At 35.3% G+C, this 20,786-nt stretch overlaps 2 protein-coding genes across 24 annotated transcripts; one reads left to right on the top strand and one right to left on the bottom strand.

The window, feature by feature from the left end:
• Nucleotides 1-158: 158 nt before the first annotated feature.
• On the bottom strand, nt 159-5,728 carry LOC113741312 (uncharacterized). Of its 10 annotated transcripts, none has more exons than XM_072045349.1 (5): nt 5,284-5,728; nt 4,155-4,286; nt 3,971-4,048; nt 2,635-2,695; nt 159-1,035 (listed from the first exon to the last, which is right to left on the bottom strand). In XM_072045349.1, the coding sequence occupies exon 5, from the start codon at nt 1,030-1,032 to the stop codon at nt 508-510; it is 525 nt and encodes a 174-aa protein (XP_071901450.1). In that variant the 5' UTR covers nt 1,033-1,035; nt 2,635-2,695; nt 3,971-4,048; nt 4,155-4,286; nt 5,284-5,728; the 3' UTR covers nt 159-507. The 10 variants fall into 10 exon arrangements, with proteins under 10 accessions (XP_071901450.1, XP_071901451.1, XP_071901447.1 ...); XM_072045350.1 differs by having other exon boundaries at nt 3,992-4,048; XM_072045346.1 differs by having other exon boundaries at nt 159-2,695.
• Nucleotides 5,729-14,093: 8,365 nt separating this feature from the next.
• Nucleotides 14,094-19,132, top strand: LOC113742281 (uncharacterized). Of its 14 annotated transcripts, XM_072045342.1 has the most exons (14): nt 14,094-14,329; nt 14,525-14,548; nt 14,652-14,739; nt 14,887-14,933; nt 15,028-15,115; nt 15,224-15,316; nt 15,459-15,531; nt 15,774-15,814; nt 16,650-16,706; nt 17,626-17,721; nt 17,805-17,868; nt 17,977-18,015; nt 18,486-18,596; nt 18,877-19,132. In XM_072045342.1, the coding sequence occupies exons 5-9, from the start codon at nt 15,036-15,038 to the stop codon at nt 16,657-16,659; spliced, it is 297 nt and encodes a 98-aa protein (XP_071901443.1). In that variant the 5' UTR covers nt 14,094-14,329; nt 14,525-14,548; nt 14,652-14,739; nt 14,887-14,933; nt 15,028-15,035; the 3' UTR covers nt 16,660-16,706; nt 17,626-17,721; nt 17,805-17,868; nt 17,977-18,015; nt 18,486-18,596; nt 18,877-19,132. The 14 variants fall into 14 exon arrangements, 13 of the variants coding, with proteins under 13 accessions (XP_071901443.1, XP_071901444.1, XP_071901442.1 ...); XM_072045343.1 differs by lacking the exon at nt 14,525-14,548; XM_072045341.1 differs by lacking the exon at nt 14,887-14,933 and having other exon boundaries at nt 14,100-14,329; nt 14,532-14,548.
• Nucleotides 19,133-20,786: the final 1,654 nt, after the last annotated feature.

Raw genomic sequence — 20,786 nt, 5'->3', positions numbered from 1 at the left:
GTAGCAATACAAGGCAGCCGGTCCAACCAACAGATGTGATGGATGCTCGAATTGTCTGTTTAGATTCCATGCTATAACAGATTGGAACCCATAAGCTGTCCGAAAAGGCAAAGACAAATACCAACAAGTACTACAAAAATGAACTTAAGACTTGTAACGAGGTGAATAAAAATATATTAACTTCAGTAACGCAAACTGCAGGGTATAGAGAGACATTAACGAGTTGGATACCATGAGCTGTCCGAACAAGCCAGTCGCATGCTAACACAGAAATTTCAACGTAGGGGAATTAAAGTACTTGCCAGGTTTTAGGGAACTTTAACAAAAATAACACAATCTGAAATATTAAAGATGCATCCTCGTTCCTCTTTCCTTTACCAGAGATCCGAGCCAAACAAACTATCATTCCAGGTCCCATTCCCACTAGTGCTACCACCATTCTCACTCTCACTCTCTCTCATTCCCACTCCCTTTTTCTTTTTCTCTCTCATTCTCATTCTGTTCACTTTATTCGCCGCCCCTGGCCCGAACAACATGTGGACCACCACTCTTCTTAGCAGCTTGGTTCTTAACAAGTTCCTGGAGGTACTCCCTGACTGCTACAATCTGCTTGACCCTTTTCCTTTGCTCCAATGACCTATTCCGTTTCGAATATCCAAGAAGTTTGTTGGTCAATTCAACTGGACCTTCCACAGGCCCTTTTTGAATAGCTACCCGAACCCCAGCAACAGCACTTGAGGTCGACTCCAAGATTCCAACCGCTACCAAAAGTTTAAGCATTTTGTCCCTTTTAATTTCCCGTCGAGCTGCAGCTTTGAACTCCTCCACTGGGTCCTCGGCAAATTTGGCAGCTTCAGCATCCTTCAAATTAGCATCATCCTCTTTTCTGGCCTCTTCTTCAGTCTTCAAATTACGGTTATACACTAGCAATGCCTGATTCTTAGGTATCTTTCCCGATTGCACAATCTCTAGCTTCATTTTTGTAAGCAGACCAACCACGTCAGTGGCCTTAGGCAAAGGAACACGTGGCATTTCCTAGAAAGGCGGAGGAGTTCGAAGAAGAATTGGACCCATAAATAAAATAACAATAATAAAGCAAAGTAACAAATTCACATAAATTCTGCAGTTATAACCGAATCCCATGTATTCATACTGCAAATGGCAAAATACATATATGCAAGTTCTTTTGAAAGCATATAAATACATATATGCACACCAAAAGGCAAAAGGCGAAAGCCAAGAGATACCAAAAGGCAAGACTGATTAAAAACATCTAGAGCAACTTCAAATTAGCATCATCCTCTTTTCTGGCCTCTTCTTCAGTCTTCAAATTACGGTTATACACTAGCAATGCCTGATTCTTAGGTATCTTTCCCGATTGCACAATCTCTAGCTTCATTTTTGTAAGCAGACCAACCACATCAGTGGCCTTAGGCAAAGGAGCACGTGGCATTTCCCAGAAAGGCGGAGGAGTTCGAAGAAGAATTGGACCCATAAATAAAATAACAATAATAAAGCAAAGTAACAAATTCACATAAATTCTGCAGTTATAACCGAATCCCATGTATTCATACTGCAAAAGGCAATCCACGTTCTTTTGAAAGCATATAAATACATATATGCACACCAAAAGGCAAAAGCCAAGAGATACCAAAAGGCAAGACTGATTAAAAACATCTAGAGCAACTTCACTCCAAGCCTAACACAGGAAAGAAGACAAATCATTCTTCAAGTATCAAGACCAAAAAGGATGGAAATAAATTATATTAACCTAAACTAAACAACCACATCAAGGGATAAAAGAAGAAATGGCAGGTCAATGTCCAATAATAGAATCAAGGAATGGCTTTCAAGCGCTCCCTTAATTATGCACGAGGAATTGCCACATTGATTGATGCACAATGGGCAATTTCCAAAGACACTAAAATAACAGGAAATCCAAAAATCACACATAACCAAGCTTATTTGCACCAGCAAATTGTTTGATTCACTAATAATCAACAGCACAGCACATCAACACTTCACTCCACAGGCCAAACGTAAGGCACAAAGAAGTACAATCATTCGTCAAGCACCAAAAGCAAAAGGGAAGGAAATAAATGAAAATTAACCTAAGCTCATTACAACCAAATCCAGGATAAAAGAAGAAATAGCAGGCTAACATCCATAAATAGAATCAAAGAACAGACAATTTCAACTTTCAAGGTTGCTAAAAGGAGCAAGAAATCCATAAATCGTGCATAAACAAGCTTATTAGCACCAGTAAAATATTCGGTTCACTAAGCGTCAAAAAGACTTGAAGATTCAATTTATATTCAATATAGAAAATCCAAAAATGGCTTTTCAAATCACCCTGTGATGGATTGTGTAGTTTGAGATACATAAGTAGTGTTGAAAATTGTAAAATTGTAAATTTCTTTTAGGTTTGGACGTGGGATGGTTCTAAGCAGCACTAAACTGGTTAAGTATTACTGCAATTGTCTTTGTGAATTACTATCAGGAATACATTAAATTCGCAAGGCTAGACGAGCTCTTAAAGAGTCATGAGAAGCTTGGTACAAACAGAACTGGAGAAGCGCACATGCTCAAAATTCAGGTCTGCATAATTGCTGAGGTCCTAGAAAATTTACGTACCAAATGTTTGCTGAAGACGAGCAGGTGGTTTCAACAGAAAATCGGTCCAGCCACAAAAGAGCTGCAGCAAAAGCAACAGGGAACATTCAATAAAAACCTTGAACAATGGCAACCATCTGAATTTCAATGAGGCATGACATACATATTACAGCTTTAATTTGAACTACACAGCAAAGCAAAAGTAAAGATTCAAATTTAATTGCACATATTAAATCAGTCATACTTGCACACTACAAGTTTGCATTCATTTGTTTAGGTAAAGAAATCTAACAAATTATTGGCATTCACCATATCCCCATGAAGTTCAATGATATATACCACAAAAAAGAACATATGAACATAAATCACAAACCAAAAGTCCAAACTATAGATACAAAGGTAGCAAAATCATCACATGGAATCTGGTTTTCTATAGAAATAGCAAAGAAAGCAAAACGAAACTGAATATGATCAACAATATTTGAAAGCTACATGATTATAGTCAACAACATATTCATGCAACCAGAAAACTTCAAACAACGGCTAAAGATTCACTGAACTAAACTAAAAGCATAAACAAATCAAGCACAATGTTGACGGCATATTCCACAGCGAACCAAAAAAATGAAATCATAAAATTATTCCAAACCCCACAATCAATACTCAAGAGATCTGCATGAAGAATCACTGCAGAAACCCCAAAGAATTATAAACTAGCAATAACAGTAGCAACAGCCAAAGTTGAAACAAAGCACAGAGACGTTTTATGCATCATTCTCACACACTGTAAGATCACAGCTAAGATATACGAGAATGGCAGATATGAAGCAACATTAATCACACCATAAATCCCACTCCCTGCTAAATTTTGAGTCGTTTCTACCACGTGACATATCAACAATAAAAAAACAAAGAACTTGATCGGCAACAATGCCATAACAAGCACGCTGGATCATACTCAACCATTGCTGCCTCCTTCCATGTAATGTGGTCCATCCCAAAATTCACAAATTAATCCCTCATTAACCAGCTGACATTACTTGTTTCCCCACCGAGGAAAGGGAAGGAAATTTTCTGTTCTATTCACCAACCCCCATTTTCCAGATTTAAGACTTAGTAACTTAAAACTTATTCAGTAATTTCAGCAGTTCAGCAGCTTAAGTATCTAAATCACAATCTCTTGTCTACTTACTCTTCCCACTTGAAGCTTAAGACATGCAATTTTCATTTTTCAGCCCTCCAACTGGGCCAATTTCCAGTAGAGAATGATCCAAAAAGATATAGAATCTAGCATGGGAAGCCCAGAGTAAACAGAGAAAATAAAGCGCAGATGCAAAGCAAAATTCCTGTAACTGACTGGTTTCGAAGAATGCAGTACCAAGCAAATCAGCTGATGGCCACCAGAGCTTTACTGCATTTTCCTTCTCCTCGTTCTCTGAAGTACACATACACATGTATCATCACAATATCTGAATAAGGGAAAAAAAAGAGAGAGAATAATAAATTAGCAGAGAAATGAAATCTGAGGAGATGAAGGATACCTTCGCCACCCAGAGAGAAGATAGGGTTTACGTTTGAGATGGTTTGAGCAATTTATATCCAGTCATGTTAGGGTTAATTTCAGGTGATCTGAGGTAAGCAACCCAGGGAAATTGCAACTCGCTAAAACCAACCTGCCCAGTCCACTTTATCATGTCAACGACCCAAAACCGGTAGAAATATAACTTTGGGAATTTCTTCGGTGAACATGTATCAAAACATTTGTTTTTTTTTTTTTCAGTAAAGAAAAGAAAACTTTTTTTTTCCTTGAGAAAAACTATTAGGGAATGCCGAAGCAAAATGAAATATAAATCCTAATCCTAGAGGCAAAATTTAACACTAATATATAAATTCTGATTCAAGAGGCAAAATTTACCACATAACCTTCTTCCCAAAAAGGAAAAATACTAGGCCCATAACTACAGGCCCATTGCAATGGTAACTCTCACAAGTTACGAGGAAGGCATCATCACTTTAATCCGTTTAATCATACATCAGATCCATGGTCTGTCTAGTTCACAGCCCACAATAGCCCTCCCGAATTTCATTCCAATTAATTACAAAGACCTCAAAAAAAAAAAAACCACCAACAGGAACTCGGACTAACAGTACTGGATAGGCCACCTGATGTTGGTAAGAAGCGTTTAAATGATGATATACGGGGAGTTGCATCCCCACGTTTAATCACTTTGTAAATGGCCTGTTGGCCTCCATTACACCAAAAAAATAAAAAAACGAAACCAAAATTATAAAGAGTACGTATTTTTTTTTACGTAATTAAAGTAGATCCAAACCAGGTGAAAGAAGTTTTTGGAAGACAATTTTTTCCCGTCAACATGTAGAAAAAAAACTCGCATTATATTCTCCAAACATTGCTTTCGACCAAAAATGATTTTGCACTGGCTGAGGGGAGTAAGATAAAAACCCAGATCAAAAGGTCATATGATTATCAACAAAAACTACATCATCGTGATAAATTCTTGCTATATAAGCAAAATTTCTTCCAAAAACGTGACAAGATATACCAGATCTGACGTGACATCCATGGGAACTACGAGCTATGCAGTAAACACCGACTAAACATTTTGCTAAGCAGTTTTTGTATCATAATTAACAAATAACCAGCCTAACCTCATAGAAATCCAGGCCTGCAATCCATAGATTGAACATATTCGGATCTGCAATCCATGTCATGATTAACAAACAAACCAATTAGCCAATGGAAGGGACAAATCCATGTCCCAAACCATAGATTCAACCTATCCGGATCTGCAATCGACGCGGTGGATATCGGTTTCTCCATGGACAAGTCCAAGCCTACAAACCCTGGACTCAACGTATCCGAATAAAAAAATCCAGAATCCATAAGGGAGTGTTTGGCCTTTTTCTTTCTTTTTTGAGCAATCGGTTTCGCTCTTAACCAAGCTGACAAAGAGGTGCTGGGTGGAAGGCGAGTGAGATTGGATAACTGGAAGGAGATAGAAGAAGGCGATGCAGTTTTAGACGGAAGACCATCCTATCTTTTGACTCCCGTGTACAGGAAAATCTAACATTAGTTGCCGTCAGAACTCAGAAGTCCGGTTTTAAGTAGCAAGTACAAAGAGCTTACGCGCTTGTGCTAACGTAAGTAACCTCTGAGCTGGCGTGCACGTGGCTTTGGTGGAAAACTACACGATTTTTAAATACACCTACGTCTACGTGTACAAAAATTCACCAACTCTTAGCTAAAAGTTTAATGGCAAAAGTTTATGGGCAAAAAAGTCCCAGTGACCCTCAAATTATTAATCAAATGAACTTTTGACTCCCAAACAATTAAAAGAAAACTTTTGGCCTCCGATCTATCCAAAGTATGAAATATTAGACTTTCTGTCAAAATCAGCAGTTAATACCGAAGGAATCTACGATCACGTGAGATGCACGCTGAAATACGAAGGGCATTTTTATTCACAATGAGCTGTGTTTCACTCAATAAAATGGGACTCTTTCCCGAACTTGAACAAAGAAAAACTCCATTGCAGCCAAAGAAGTTGCTGAACTGGAAGCATGCGAGAAACCAGCAATCCGTCTTTCCTATTGTATAGGTGTGAGAAAATGTCGAGGGTCATAACTTCGTAGACGTCAAGAAATCCTGGGCAGAGATTTGCGGTGTGCACGGATAGTGGCTGCAGATTTTGGTAGTGGATTGACGAGGAGATGTGCAGCTGGTGAACGGATACCTGGGCTTCTGAACGGATACTGGTGAACGGATAACCGTATCTCTCAAAACAAAACAAAACTCACTACCGCCATCGACCGCACTAGCTCTCTCTCATTGGGCAAAAGAGTAGATTGCAGCCACCGGAATTTTATCATCCCTATAAATGGACCTGGAGAACCAACAGCAAGGCTTGCTTCTTCTTCAAAATGGCCACAGCAGCAGCTCCAACAATAACACAAGGGCCCCCACCAATCTAGCCACCACATTCTCCAGACTGACCTCCGCCACCTTGAACCACCACAGGATTTTCTTCAATGATTACGATGATGATGATGAGGAGAGGGAGGAGCATGAGGATGACCGTGGCCATGGCCCATCACTCCTAGTAGGCCAAGAAAGTCCATTCTCAAGGCCCTTCGTGATTCTTGATTTGATATGGAACTTGGGGTTTGTGTTGGTGGCTGCCTTTGTGCTTTTGACTACCGTCATCGAGAGAGACCCACCACCTCTTTAAGGCTTTGGATTGGTGGCTATGCTCTGCAGTGCTTCTTGCATGTGGGCTTTGTTTGGCTTCACTCTCAATGCAGCCATTTTTACATTCATCATTTCCACGGTGCTAGTAGTCGGGAAGTTGCAGTAGTAGCCGATAATGGCAGATAGAGGGAGAGATACTGGTGAAAGTAAACCGTTTGGTCAAAATTATTTTTCGCTCCATTTTACTGAGTGGAACACAATTCATTGTGAACAAAAATGCCCTTCGTATTTCGGTGTGCGTTTCACATGGTCGTAGATTTCGTCAGTATTAACTGCTGATTTTGACAGAAGATTTAACATTTTGTATTTTGGATAGATCGAGAGCCAAAAATTTATTTTTAATTGTTTGAGGACCAAAAGTTCATCCGGCTAATAGTTTGAGGGCCACTGGGACTTTTTACCCAAAGTTTATCAGAAACCTCCCCTGATGTTTCTTGAAATATCACTAAGCTCCTCCCACATTTTGAAAATCTTTCTTACCACCCCTCAAGTGATAATGGGGTCAGAAGTCACTATGAAAATTCATCAACTGCTAATAATACCCTTTGCTCGGTTGTTACCTTATTCAGCTGATAAAAGGAAAAAAATGACAAAAAAAACAAGCATGCAACTGTATAAAGTCTGGAAAACAATTGCCACCTAGATGCTGAGTTCCGTACATATTGCATGGCGCCATTTTGTTCTGATAAGACGTCTAAATACCCGAGAACTGAAGAGGAATTAAATACTACTTATAACTGTGATTGTTACTTGTAGCTTGGAGAACGAGTTGAAGCTATTATTCTAGAAATCTCTCTCTGGATATTGTAGAAGAGGAGAAATATGGCACTTCAATGAATTGCATGCACTAGGTTGGAGTGAAAGTGATTTTGCCAAAACTAAGCTGCACAACCGGTAAAAATCTTCCATTGCTAGTTGATATGATCAACATGTAACAGGAGAAAATGTAGGTGTCATGAACTGTTCTTCATGATTTGCCTATAATATTTATGTTTTCCTTGTATTTTTGTGTTTTATTGGACTTGATGACCGAGTTTAAGATCCAACCAGAGCCTTTGTATGTGATTCTTATATTAAGTATTGTTGATGTTGGATGCTGTAAAGAATGCCTGATTTGATGAACTATGCTTGACCTTTATTTTATGGATTCAAAAAAATTGATGACTATTGAGTTTTTTTAAATTGTAATACATAATAACAGCTTAACTTTGTAGCTTAAAGCTGCAATACATATGACAAGCTCTAAGTGTAGTGTATACAGTTGGTTTGTAGACAAAAGTGATAATAGAAATGAAAAGCTGGTGTAGTTGAATGTTCATGAAAGCTGCTATGAAGGTTCTGTTTTGCAACCTGAGTTTGACTTTGAATAAGCATGCATGTGTTATACTATATCACTTGTGAGAATATGTGATCCTTATAGCAACTGATTGAAACTTTTCTTGTGAACACACTGATATGTAGGATGGAAAAAATTATTGCACATGATATTATAGTCCATTACATGGGAAACACTGTCAGAATTCCTAATGTCGATCCAAAAACTACCAATATATTGACCTTCTCGGTGATGTTACTGATAAGGCAATGAATTATTTGCCTCAACATTTGAACATGCTTGTGCATATGAAATGTACGATTCCTAAGACAACAGGCTTTATGGACATCAGTAGTAACAAATCAGTCCTTGATATGTTCAAAGTTCATGAAAAAGATCTTGTTATAAACTTGTACTTACTGCACTTGGATATTATTCCTACTACATAGGAGAATATGGTAGAAAGACATAGGAATCGAAAAAAGCTCTTATTCCTATAGTTGACAGTGAGGATGACGATGAGAGTTATGCTTCTAGTTCTGATGACTCTTGGAAGAATGACATAGATAGTGACTTGGAAGATGTCATAGCTGAAGATAGAGCCTTAATTTCTTCCAGTGAGAAGGAGGAGAATGACTTGTCTGATTATGAGAAGATTGAGGATGCACAAGTTGTGCCTGATTCAGAATCTGACCAAGAATCAGATCCTATGAGAGCAATCATGCAGTAAAAAATGTGGACTTACAATCCAGGAGAGGATATTGAATTTGAGAAAGGAATGCTATTTACCAATGTGGATGCATTTAAAGCAGTGTTGAAGGACTATGCTATTCATAAAGGATTTTCGTTTGGTGAGATTAAAAAATGAAAAGAGCAGGTGCACTACCAAGTATGGTGCTGAGGGTTGTAATTGGAGGATTTATGCATCCCTAGTTGCTGATACAACAACATTTATGGTTAAGACAAATACACCTGAGCATACGTGTGTCATGAATAGGAAAAATTCAGAAGCAACATCAGATTGGATTGCAAAGAAGTTAATTTCTATTACGAGAGATCACCCAGAGATGACAAGCAAGGCAGTAAAGACTGAAATGCAGAAGCATGGAGTCTTGCCAAGTAGAATGCAAATTTACAGAGCAAAAAAGAAAGTTTTGGAACAGATAGAAAGATCACACAGTGGGGCCTATGAAAAGTTACCAAAATAAGCTGAACTTTTGAGGATGCATAACCTAGGAAGCATCATGAAAATTCACTATGATAGGCCAAACCTTCTTATAGATTAAATTTCTGAGATTGTTCATATCTTTCAAGACACAAAGAAATGATTTCCTGGCAAGTTGCAGGCCATTTATTGGCTTAGATGGCTGCCATTTGAAAGGTGCATTTGGGGGCATTCTGTTGACTGTTGTTGCTCTTGATGGAAATAACAGTTTGTTTTCATTAGCTTTTGCTGTTGTAGAGTATGAAAATAAGGAAGCTTAGAGTTGATTTTTTTACTATTTTCAAGAATTCTTTGAACCATTTTCAACCAATATTCCACTCACCTTCATGAGTGATAGACAGAAGGTATGTTACCTGGTTGTATGTTTCATGTTTCAGATTTCTTCCATTGTTGTTATAGTGGCTAAATCAAGTATTTGAAGGAATTTGTTTCTAAAACTTTTGTATAGGGACTCAACCTTACTTATGAGGAACAAGTGCCTGAAACTGCTGCACGATATTGTTGTTGACACATCTACTGCAACTTCAAAATAAAATTTTCAGAATTGCTTCTAAGGAGATTTTTTTGGCAAGCAACTAAAAGCTATGATCTGATAGGACACAATGAAACTATGAAAAGAATAAAGAATATTAACATAGATGCTTGAAAATACTTAGCAAACATTCCTAAGTGTAATTGGGCAAGGCATGCATTCTCTATTGAAATTAAGTGTAATCATATCACCAATAATTTTACAGAATCTTTTAATGTATGGGTTGGAAAACTAAGAGAAAAGAATATACTTGCTCTGGCTGATGGACTGAGGCAAAAATTCATGAAGAAACTACATAAGAGGTATCAAGAAGGCTGCACATGGACATCTAGTGTTACTCTACATGTTATTGGTAAGTTGAAGGATATTGTAGCTGAATCAAGAAGGTGTTCACTGACAATGGCAAGTGAGAACACATTTGAAGTAGCAGATGTCAATAAATCCTATATAGTAAAATTGACTGAGAAGACATGTGAATACAGGGCTTTCCAGTTGGCTGGTATTCCTTACAAGCATGCTGCACTAGGAGCTATTTATAGAAGGGAGAAACTGGAAAGCTATTGTGATGCAGCCTTTTCTAATGATCAATATTTGAAAACATATGCATTCATGATCAACCCAATTTCACATATGAATAGGTGGCCTCATATGAAAGATGTGACACCAGCAGTAGTTTTGCCACCACCACTTAGAAGAAGAGCTAGCAGACCAAGAAGAAATAGAAAAAGAGCACCTGGTGAAGAAGCTCCTGCATCACAACAGAAGAGATCAATCAGTTTCAAGTGTTCTAAGTGTGGTGCATTTTGACATAATAGGAGAACTTGTCAAGGAACTCTTGTTGATAAAAAAAAAAAGAGGTAGCAGTGCTTCTACAAATCAAATAGCAAGTCGAAGACGAAGATCAGAAAGAAGCATTGCCAATACTGGATTAGCAGGATTTGTTCTATGGATAATTGTAGCAATGCTAAATTACAGTATCTTTATGTGTATTAATTCCCTGCAAATGAGCTTAGCTTTTGGTCATGATTTGTCAGGAACATACACAAGGAAATGTCCCAGTCATTGTATCAAGTCAAGGTAGTAATGGAAGCACTCAAAATCAAACTGCTGGAGTTAATGTTCAACTTAATCATTCTACCTGCACTAGTACTAATACCAGAAAGGTATAGTTAATCAGAAATTAGTTTCATCACCTATTGCTAACTATTCTAACTGTCAAGGCCATTAGTTTAATAGAATTTGTTGCATGGCTTCAGAGAGGAGGGCCAAATGCAAGGGTTGGAACTATTGTTGCTAACAACAATAAGAGAGCCAGACCTTCCATTGCTGTTGGTCCACATCAAACTCCAGCAGTCACTCCATCTGCAAGATTTCCAACAGTCACTGCATCTTCAATATCCACTTCTGCAACTGCAATATCCACTTCTGCAACTACGGGATCTCACATTGACAATAGCAACATCAGTATGTGGTTCTAATTAGTACTAGTATTATGAGTTTTGCTTTGAGAGACTGATCTGGTACAGTTGTATATGTAGCAATCCTCATCATCTAGAATGATGTTTTTAGATGATGTTTTCTGAGATTCTTGTTGATTGCTACATACTTTTGATTAGTTGTATATGTAACATATGCCAAGTGCTTAATTGCATTCCCAGTCCCAGTGAACGACTAAAAGACATATATTTTGATACTTGCTAGGGAATTGCAATTTACTCTTGCCAAGTATGCTCTGCTGCTATCTACAGATCTTGGAACATATGACTTATTACCTTTTATGTATGGAATTGCTAACTTCAAAGATGTCATGCTATGCTTTTTTTTAACTCTATGACTCGGATTCCTTAGGATTATATATGGAATATGAACTGTTGTTTTCCAATGAACTTAGCAGTAAAGTATTGTTGTACTTAAGGAACTTCACCTGTGTGCTTAATGCATTTTTTGTCAAGTATGACTTTTGGTATAATATTAATGCAACAAATTTGGGGGACATACGTATGAAGTAAAATACAGCTTCAACTCTTTTTCACATAGCTTAACATCATGTCCAACTTACACATGCCTTCTGGTTCTTTCATGTATGACCAGTAAGGCTCCAAACAGCTTGGAACACATCTACTATTACTGGAACAAGAAAGTGTGATTGCTTTAACGATTTGAATGAAAAGATAAATTGCTAAGAGTACAAGATTGATGATGAACAAAAAGGTGATGCATGCATTTTGTTGAGGCACAAAGTTACATTCTTGATTTGCTTTCCTTGATGGAAGCACTGCAGAATCAGCTTCATTTCTTGTACGCTGCACTTCTTCACCTTCATTTCTTTGGCTTTGCAACTCTTCATCTTCATTTCTTCATGCCACTGGAAGTAGTTGCACTTTGAACAACTAAAATATAGCTTATCCGGATTTCTTTCACTATCTGAGATTCGTAATATAGCCTTGCGGTTGCATTTATAATATCAGTTCTTCATGCTTAATGATGAAGGTGATTTGTATGACTGCCCTTCAAAGGATGAACTAGCCATTTCTTTGCCCAATTACCTCTTTAAGTTTTGCAGCTATTTCATGCGGTTCCCTCACCTTTTAATACCGCTGAAGCACTCAAAGTAGCCATTGAATGTCCAACGGTCATGCAACAATGCTCATGCCAGAAAAATTATCTCCAATTCACATTTTTCACCTACTGCAACTTTTTTATGTCACAGGATTCAGTCAAACTAAGGGTATAAATAGATATAAAATACCCTCCCCTCTCCAAAATGCATATTCTATTGTTACTTTTGCTTAGAGGGGCTAACATTGTTAAGAAAATGTCAATTCAAAGGGTGGTAAAAGAGATTTTCAAAATGTAGGGGGAGCTTAGTGACATTTCAAGAAACCTCAGGGGAGGTTTCTGATATTATCCCAAAGAAAATTTGCATTTTTACCGCTAGTAACGGTAGAGGTTCTCAAACCAACAAGAAATATAATATTTTTTTAAGAAAACCTTCCATTACCTAGGACTTGGGATGGCGAGAAGTCACCAAAGTTAGAGGTTCGAAGTTCTCTTTTTAACCTTCCTTGACAACTCCACATTGACAACATCTAGTTTTTACCATCAACATTTTTTTCCCCTTTCAAAATCATAGCATACTACTCAAGAAAAAAAAACAATATTCATCTTTCATCATTCTTGAACAGTCTTCGTTGAGAATCTTTGCTAAAGGTCTTCCAAAATTTTTTTGGGAAGTAGGCGAGGGCCAAAGAAATTCAACTCTTTTTTTTTTTGCCTTCTTAGATTCAACCCTTCTTGTTATTTGGCCTCGATTGAACTGCCGTTTCTTGGCAAAAAAAAAATTTACATTTTTTGTAAACATTTTTTTTACATAATTATTTTTTTAGTTTACATAAATCACACTTCAAAAAAATGTTACAGTAATTTTTTTCCTAAAAACTCTTGAAAAGTTACCATCCAAAGTATTTTCGAAAATGTGAAGAGGATAAAGACTAAACAATTAAATTTAAACACAATAAGCACAAATCTTAGACCAGTTGAACCTAAAACAAAATAGGGATAATTTCAGAAACCTCCCTTGAGGTTTCCACCAATTACAGAGATCTCCTCTCGAGTTTCAAAAATAATACTAACGTCCCTTACTTTTAAGGTTTATGTAACAATATAGACCTAATAACTTATAATTTTTCACAAATATCCTAAAATATTCTTCTTCAAAGAACAAGATAAAAAAAATAAGGTTTTAATCTTTGATTTTTTGTACGTATCATACTCACTAAAACAAACAAAGTTCAACAACTCTAACTCATTTCAAAATTTATTACTTACTAATTCTTGCCTATGCAACTCATTACTGCCACTACCATTTCTAAATTAAGACATACCCTCATGTCCCTAAGAACATAATTTATCATTGCTCTAGCATTTTTAGAAATAGAGACAAAATAGATATTTGGTGCGCAGTGCAACGTAATGTTGTTTCGTACGTGTGAGTTGGTTTACAGGCCCAATACTTACTATAGGGGTTGCTTTACTTCTGAAGTTCAGGCAGGTAAATGTTGGGCTCGGTCCATCTGAATTGGGTGGCACATCAGCACACCAACTTTTCTACCTATATAGTAAAAGAGCGAATGGGATTGTTAAGTGCGATAGTTTTGTGCTGACGTGGCTGGGTTTTATTGGCCGGAGGGTGGTCGTCAGTCACGTGGGAGTCGCGTGCTTTCGATAGAAAAGGTGGAATTCTTGTTGTTGTCCGAGGTGTTTTGATTAAATTTGTTTCCAAATACCGGTCCATTTCTTTGCCTCTCCATGTGTGTGTGTCTTCTGAATGCTTTTCTGATGGGATCATGACCACTTCAATTTACGGCGCTCAAGGTAATCACTGCAATCAATCTATTCCCGCCTTTTCTTCTCTCGTCTTTTGACAAATAGTTATACTGAGTGAATAAGTTTCCTCAATTTTATCCTTTTTTTTTTGTACTTTATTGTGTGATCTTCCATCCCTCTCTCCGGAACCGATCAATTACAAATTAACACCCACTTCTTATTTTCGCAATCTTTTCCGGGTAGTTTCCAGATCTGCTAGATTCTCTTGTAAGTTCTTCTTCGTCAATAAATATTATTGGTGGATTCTGCTTTCCCTAATTTTTCCTTTTGCAATTAATTCTCTCCCAATGCTTTCACTTTGACTGCCAAGATCAACTCAAAAAAAATTACGTCAAATCATTCTGGAGGGGAAACGAAAAGAAATTAAGCATTTGCATGGTAATCGAGTGACTTTTAAGGTTAGCTTCCTATTATTTTGTAGATATTTCTTGGCTGTGAATTTTTCTTTTTCATTTTTAAAATTTTATGACTATTAGGTATCATTTGGTGATTATTTTCTTTTTTGGTTTCTGTGGTTTCTTTTGTGTGCATTATTACTGGTAAAGAAATAGAGGAGTTCACAAAGAGAACTACACGTAGTTGGTTTCTTCAGGTTGTTTATTGCTTGGTGTGGTTATACGGTAATCTTTAAAAGATTTTTTTTGAGGGTTTTCTTGTCTAACTTTATATTTATTGTGGTATTGCAGTTTCAAATATGGAAAATCTTTTGCAATGTGTCTTGCCTACGGTTTTTCATATAAATACTCCAAGAAGATTATTCTCATTGCTTAAAGGGTTTGTTCTTTCCTCCCCTGCCTAAACTTCTCTAGCCTTATTTCCTTTTTGTTCTCCGGTTTAGTTGTCTAATATTGTGGCTTGTTGTGGTTTTTTTTTTCTTTGTAGGATAATAAGGTTGCTCCAGATCTTCTCTCTCTGCTTGATCCTCTTTAGCTCCGGAAGCAAGGAAATTTGGAGAATCTATCTCCAAACTATCTGGTTCGTTGTTGCCTCTTAATCTTTATTTCCTTTCTATATTTATTGGTTTTATTCCCCAAAAATTTTCACCTGGTTAATATCTAAATTTTGCCTATATTGTTCCTTATTTCTTTATCCATGCTTTCTCACAAGACAAATGTAGCCAAGAGAAGATCATCACTGAGAAACATTGCGGGCAATTTTGCTTCCTTCGGTTTCGTCCTTCTTCATCTCAGGTTTTCTCTATTTTATTTTTTCTTTTTTAACATTTGTACTCTTTTTTAAGTAGTTTCTATGTTACTTGTTTCTTTCTTTTGGGTCTCTAGAGCCCGTTATACAAACTTGTATGATATTTATTATAGATGGAAAAATTACTTGGTAGAGAAACTGAAGGAATAGGTTGTCCTGAAACTCTGGAAAATGGAGTTTTCACAGCTCATCTGATGGCTTTTTTTTTTTTTGGGTTTGTTATGTGCAGGAGTACGTTCAATTATTGACTCACAAAAGACTATCCATATGGTAACCAACCCAAAGTCTCCATTTGCAGAGATCAAATTTCATGTCAATGACTGTTAACAACTTTAGTTATTTTTTTGTCTTTATTTTTGAGAAAACTATTCTTCTTATTTTTTTGCCCTTGTGAAGTTTTGGTTCTAATTTTCCGAAGAGTATATATGGATTCTTTAACACAAAAGAAAAAAAATACTTTTGTGTTTTCTTAGTTTTTTTTTCAACAAACATTGCGTTTTCTTAGTTGCTGATAAAAGCATTGAAACTGATCAAGGAGCCATTAGTTAAGATAGTCGTTTTAAGTACATGTTCCCTATATATTTGTATATGCATGCATTTTGCCTGCCCTTCTTCTTTTACACGAGTGCCTTTTATTTTAGTTTTACAAGAATACCATTTTTTGGTTAAATTTTTGTTTATTTTGTTCCTAGATTATTGGTTTGAGTTCATGGGGATAACATTTTGAGAATATAAAGTGAATATAGAGTAAATATGGCAGATTGAGTATTAGCCTGTTATTGCAGTGAAATTTCTTACCATTTACTGCCATTTAAGTGGTTTACTACATGTTTTTTGCTTATTTAGACTTTACCTTTCGTGAAAATGATTTCAATGTTTATGACAATTAAAAGTTTGGTGTGGTAATATATTGGTCTTTCCAGATTCTTTATATTCCTTGAAAAGGTAAAGAGAATTTTTTGCAGCTAAAATAACAAAAAGATGTTAGGATTACTTTGCATTTAGATCCTATTTTCTACAGGCATCTTCTTTTTATTTTACTTTCGGTTATGTTATTAATTTTTTTATTCTTTTATGTTATTAATTTACTTTGTTAATGTTAAAGGTGCAAATGATTGAAGATGCAGTCACTCTGAAACCAGTTCATGGAATAACAAACTTTGTAAGTTAAAAATGCAGTCCTTTCTTACTTTTTTTTTATCTTGCTTTTGTGTTGAGCATGGTCATTATTAGTTGGTTTATTCTTAATTTCAGCCTTTCAGTCCTTCACTATTTGCATACCATTAATTCATTGTATTGGAATCATAAATACTACTTTGTTTGCTACAGAAGGTTTTTTTAGGTCTCTTATTTTATTTAATTATCTTTTATTAGAGCAAGAAACGTGAAGAATTATTCAAATTTTACTGAGGAAAAAAATGTTTAAGTGGGCAATTTTTTGTAGGCTTTACTCTTCATATCTGTATTGATTTGCTCAATGGTTTTCTGCTCAAATTTTTGTCAAGAGAGGGAAGAAAGAAAAAATGGTGGTTAATTCTTACTTTTAAGCATTAGGGGAGGTATACGACTACGTGAAACTTAATACTTACTGAATTTGTTGTTGACCATTATGCTGTTATTGTAAGAAAACTTTTAAGAATTATTGCCATCCAAGAGCATTCAAGAGGTTTACTCTATATTTCTTGCTCATTTAGACTGTCTATATTGTTTGGGTAAGATAGCATATGGATACGTCTGACAACACATTGTCATGCCTTAGGTAGTGGACATTTGTGGTGTGCATCGAATCACCATTGCCAAGATTGCTTATTTTGTAAATTATAACGATTTGTTTACATATTTAAATTTGTGAAATTTACTTTACGGGATTTATTCCTCATCTCACCATTAAATGGTTAAATGGAATCTTTTGAGAGTACAAATAGAGCTTCATGAAAACAAGAAACTAGATTCGTGCATAATTTTGGTGAAAATGGAACAATTTGGTTTGAAGGCATGATTAAGGAATCTTTGATTTTTCTTTGTATTAGCTTCTCACAATTGCAACAAATTTCTAATGGCCTTGCTTTGATTATGTTCAGGTTCCCATTTTAAACAACAGGAGAAATGGGACAAAAAAAAAAAAAGAAGCCATGAAAAGAAGCAGGAAGAGGAAAAATGGATTTTCATCAGAACATGTATGCTTTTGTTTTCACTTTTTTTTGTGAAATTTAGGCTGGTTCTGTAAGTATTTTTTTTGTTTAATTTTTCCCCTGATTAGAAGGAGAAGATGAGAAGAAGCATAAGCAGAAGAAGAGAAAAATATGGATCTTCAGCCTAATCAGGTCTATAAGTTTCTTTTTTATTTTAATTTAAGCAGTTTTTGTAAGGTTTTATTTTAGTTCAAAATACATTTTTATCTGAATTTTTGAAATGAAAATGAGGTGAAGCAGATGAAGGGAAAGAACACATCTTTGGTTTGATTCAATGCTGTAAGTTTTTTCTGTTACTTTTTCTTTGTAACTTGAGCAGTTTTCTGAGTTTCTTTCTTGTTTGCCTTTTTTTTATTTCTGACTTTCTATTATTGATTCTGAAGCAAAAAAAAAAAAGAAGAAATAATAAAATTACATAGTCCTAGGCGATTTTTTTTTTTAAAAATTTTTGTGTGAGTTGCATTTATGATTGTAGAATTTGTTATTAGAATGATTGAAAAATTGGATTTTGATAGACTCATTATAGATGGTAAGAGCTTGAAAGTAAAATTGGATTTCTACTATTGCTTTAGGTAGAAAAATTTCAAATGTATTACACTTTGAATATGTCTGAAGATCCAAGTTTTATTTGATTGAACTGTTCCACTATGATGCATTATCCTGCTGGGTTTAATTATTCTTGCTGCCTTTGGTTAAGATTGTCTTTGTTGCTTTTTCGGTTCTTGAGATATTTCTTTTCTTTTCTTTAGAAACATTAAATTACCTCTCGTGCACTTGAAGTGTGAAGATGCTCATGGGTTATTTGCATTAATATCATCAAGAAATTTTGTCAGATCTCATTACTTTTGGTTTCTCCTGAGGTACTGTCTTGTGCTTTTACTTATTTATTTGCTTATTTTGACTTTCACACTATTATTATAGGTTGGTATAAATTGCTTTGTTTTTTTTTCCCAAAATTTGATGTTTCTGATCAGAATTAAGTGTTCCATAGAAATTCAAATTCCCATGATATTTTCTTTAGGATTTTTTTGTTCACATGTTTGGTAATCTGGTTTATGACATTGCTTCTTGTCTGTAGCTTTTAACTTGAAGTTTCGACTATAGAGAGTTTTTCTAAACCCATCGTTCACTGCTGGATAGGTGTTTGCTTTCGGCCTTTTACGGGAACGAAAGGAGAATCTGAATGAAACTGGAGCTCTCTGATGCTATTAGTCATTGAAACTCTAGAATCATTTTGCTTGTGGCCAATTAGAAATACTTTTTTCTTTTCTTTGTCAATTTGTTCAATTGGCACCGGTATAGGTTTAGTCTCACTAAGTAGATTCTCTTTATACTGCATGTATATACATTTTATTATTCGTTTGAATATATTGTAAAAGAACTTATTGCTGTTAAACATCCTTTTCTAGGAATTGACAACTTGATTTGTGGTTTTTATCAACAAAAAACAAATTTATATCTATTAAATGCCTTTTTTAGGAACTAACAACTCGCTTTGTGTATTTCTTCAAGCTATATTTTTTCCCCTTCTCCACCATTACATGTGTCTTTTTTTATTTCTATTTTCATTCTATGCAAAAGTAAGGAGCATCCTAATGATCTTAGTAGTCTACTCATTGTATTGTCTTGCATTTCCTTAACAGATTATTCATATTCATTACTTAATAAAACTACAAAAATAGAATGACAAAGTTTTTGGTATATCTTTTTGTAACTTTTTATACTTAATAGTATTTGAATTTGAATCATTGGGCATTGCTGGGCAACCTTGAAAATTACACCGCGCATCGCGCGGTGTTCTCCTCCTAGTCCAAGTAAAAGCACAAAAAAAAAACTTCTGTTTTTAGTTTTTTAAACAAGGTTTCCGTTTCGTCTATGATAAAAAACCACACATGAATCGTAAACGTTAACTAGTGATATGGGGGCGCACACACGAATGTTTGCAATTTAGAAATAATCACTTTTGATATGAAAGAACTTAATATTAAATTTTCATAAACAAAAAAAAACTTTGATCTTTTAAAAGGTTTTTTACTAGAATTTTAATTAACTTGGTGGTTATAGTATTTGTAAGTGGTTATGGATGAAAATTAACTATGCTTATATTTGTTGACAATACGAGCAACATGTAATTAAACGGTAAAGGTATAATTTAGTGATTGCGATGATAAAATCTAAATAGTGACTACACCCTATATTTTCATACTCGGACCAGGTATCGACTTGGTTGAAATCAGGAGTCAGGGTCAATATATTCGATCGGGGTTGAATCGGATGACGTCATAAATAAAATTATTTAAAAATTAATATATTTTATGTAAAATACCTACGAGCATGTTAACATTAATAAATATATATTCAAATATATTTGATGTTTCAAATATATTTAACGAGAAAACGCAAAGAAATTAGAACGATCAAGTAGCAATTTATATTATTTACTGAACATTAACAAGTTTAGAATTAAAATTATGGATTTGATTGGAAAAATAACATCAAATTTTAGGACAACATTTATAAAGTATGAAATATTTGAATTATATTAATAATTTTTAACAATTTAGGGTTCAAAAACATAATATCGAAAATGTTTGACCTTTTTTTAAAAAAAGCTTTGACTGAACCAGTTTTTCCGGTCAAACCCGATTTTTGATCGAGTTTGATCAAGCTTTTACTTATCCAATTTTTTAGAATAATTCGGACTGGACATTTGGCCCATTCCTGGTTCAACCAGCCGGTCCGATCCTAATTTAAAAACATAGACGGCATCTAATTCAATGCTCTTTTTTTATATCTACATTGTATATAAGAAAAAGGCTAAATTACTGTAGGAGCCCATCTTTTTGACACATGTATTATATATATTTTTTACAAGTGGAATATTGGTCATTTTAGCTAAATTTTTCCTTCCCTCCTTTGATTCAATTGAGTCAAAGAATTAAAAATGTTTTTTCTCCTTCATAAAGTCAATTCCATCTCTTCTTCTTCTTCTTTGCGACAACTGCTGTGATCTCTCACCTTTTTTATTTTTTATTTTTTAAAACTAATAT

The sequence above is a fragment of the Coffea arabica genome, chromosome 4c, assembly GCF_036785885.1.
Source record: "Coffea arabica cultivar ET-39 chromosome 4c, Coffea Arabica ET-39 HiFi, whole genome shotgun sequence".
In the NCBI taxonomy this organism is placed as follows: domain Eukaryota; kingdom Viridiplantae; phylum Streptophyta; class Magnoliopsida; order Gentianales; family Rubiaceae; genus Coffea; species Coffea arabica.
Note: the sequence above shows the minus strand (reverse complement) of the source record. Positions and strands in the feature narration are given on the sequence as shown.

What these genes read in the sequence shown, in the direction of transcription:
- LOC113742281 (XM_072045334.1), top strand. Translation starts at nt 14,302, where the DNA reads ATGACCACTTCAATTTACGGCGCTCAAG. An exon ending in TTCAATTTACGGCGCTCAAG is followed by an intron (nt 14,330 to 15,027) that starts GTAATCACTGCA and finishes GTGGTATTGCAG; the next exon opens with TTTCAAATATGGAAAATCTT. An exon ending in ATCTATCTCCAAACTATCTG is followed by an intron (nt 15,317 to 15,458) that starts GTTCGTTGTTGC and finishes AGACAAATGTAG; the next exon opens with CCAAGAGAAGATCATCACTG.
- LOC113741312 (XM_072045345.1), bottom strand. Translation starts at nt 1,032, where the DNA reads ATGCCACGTGTTCCTTTGCCTAAGGCCACTGACGTGGTTGGTCTGCTT.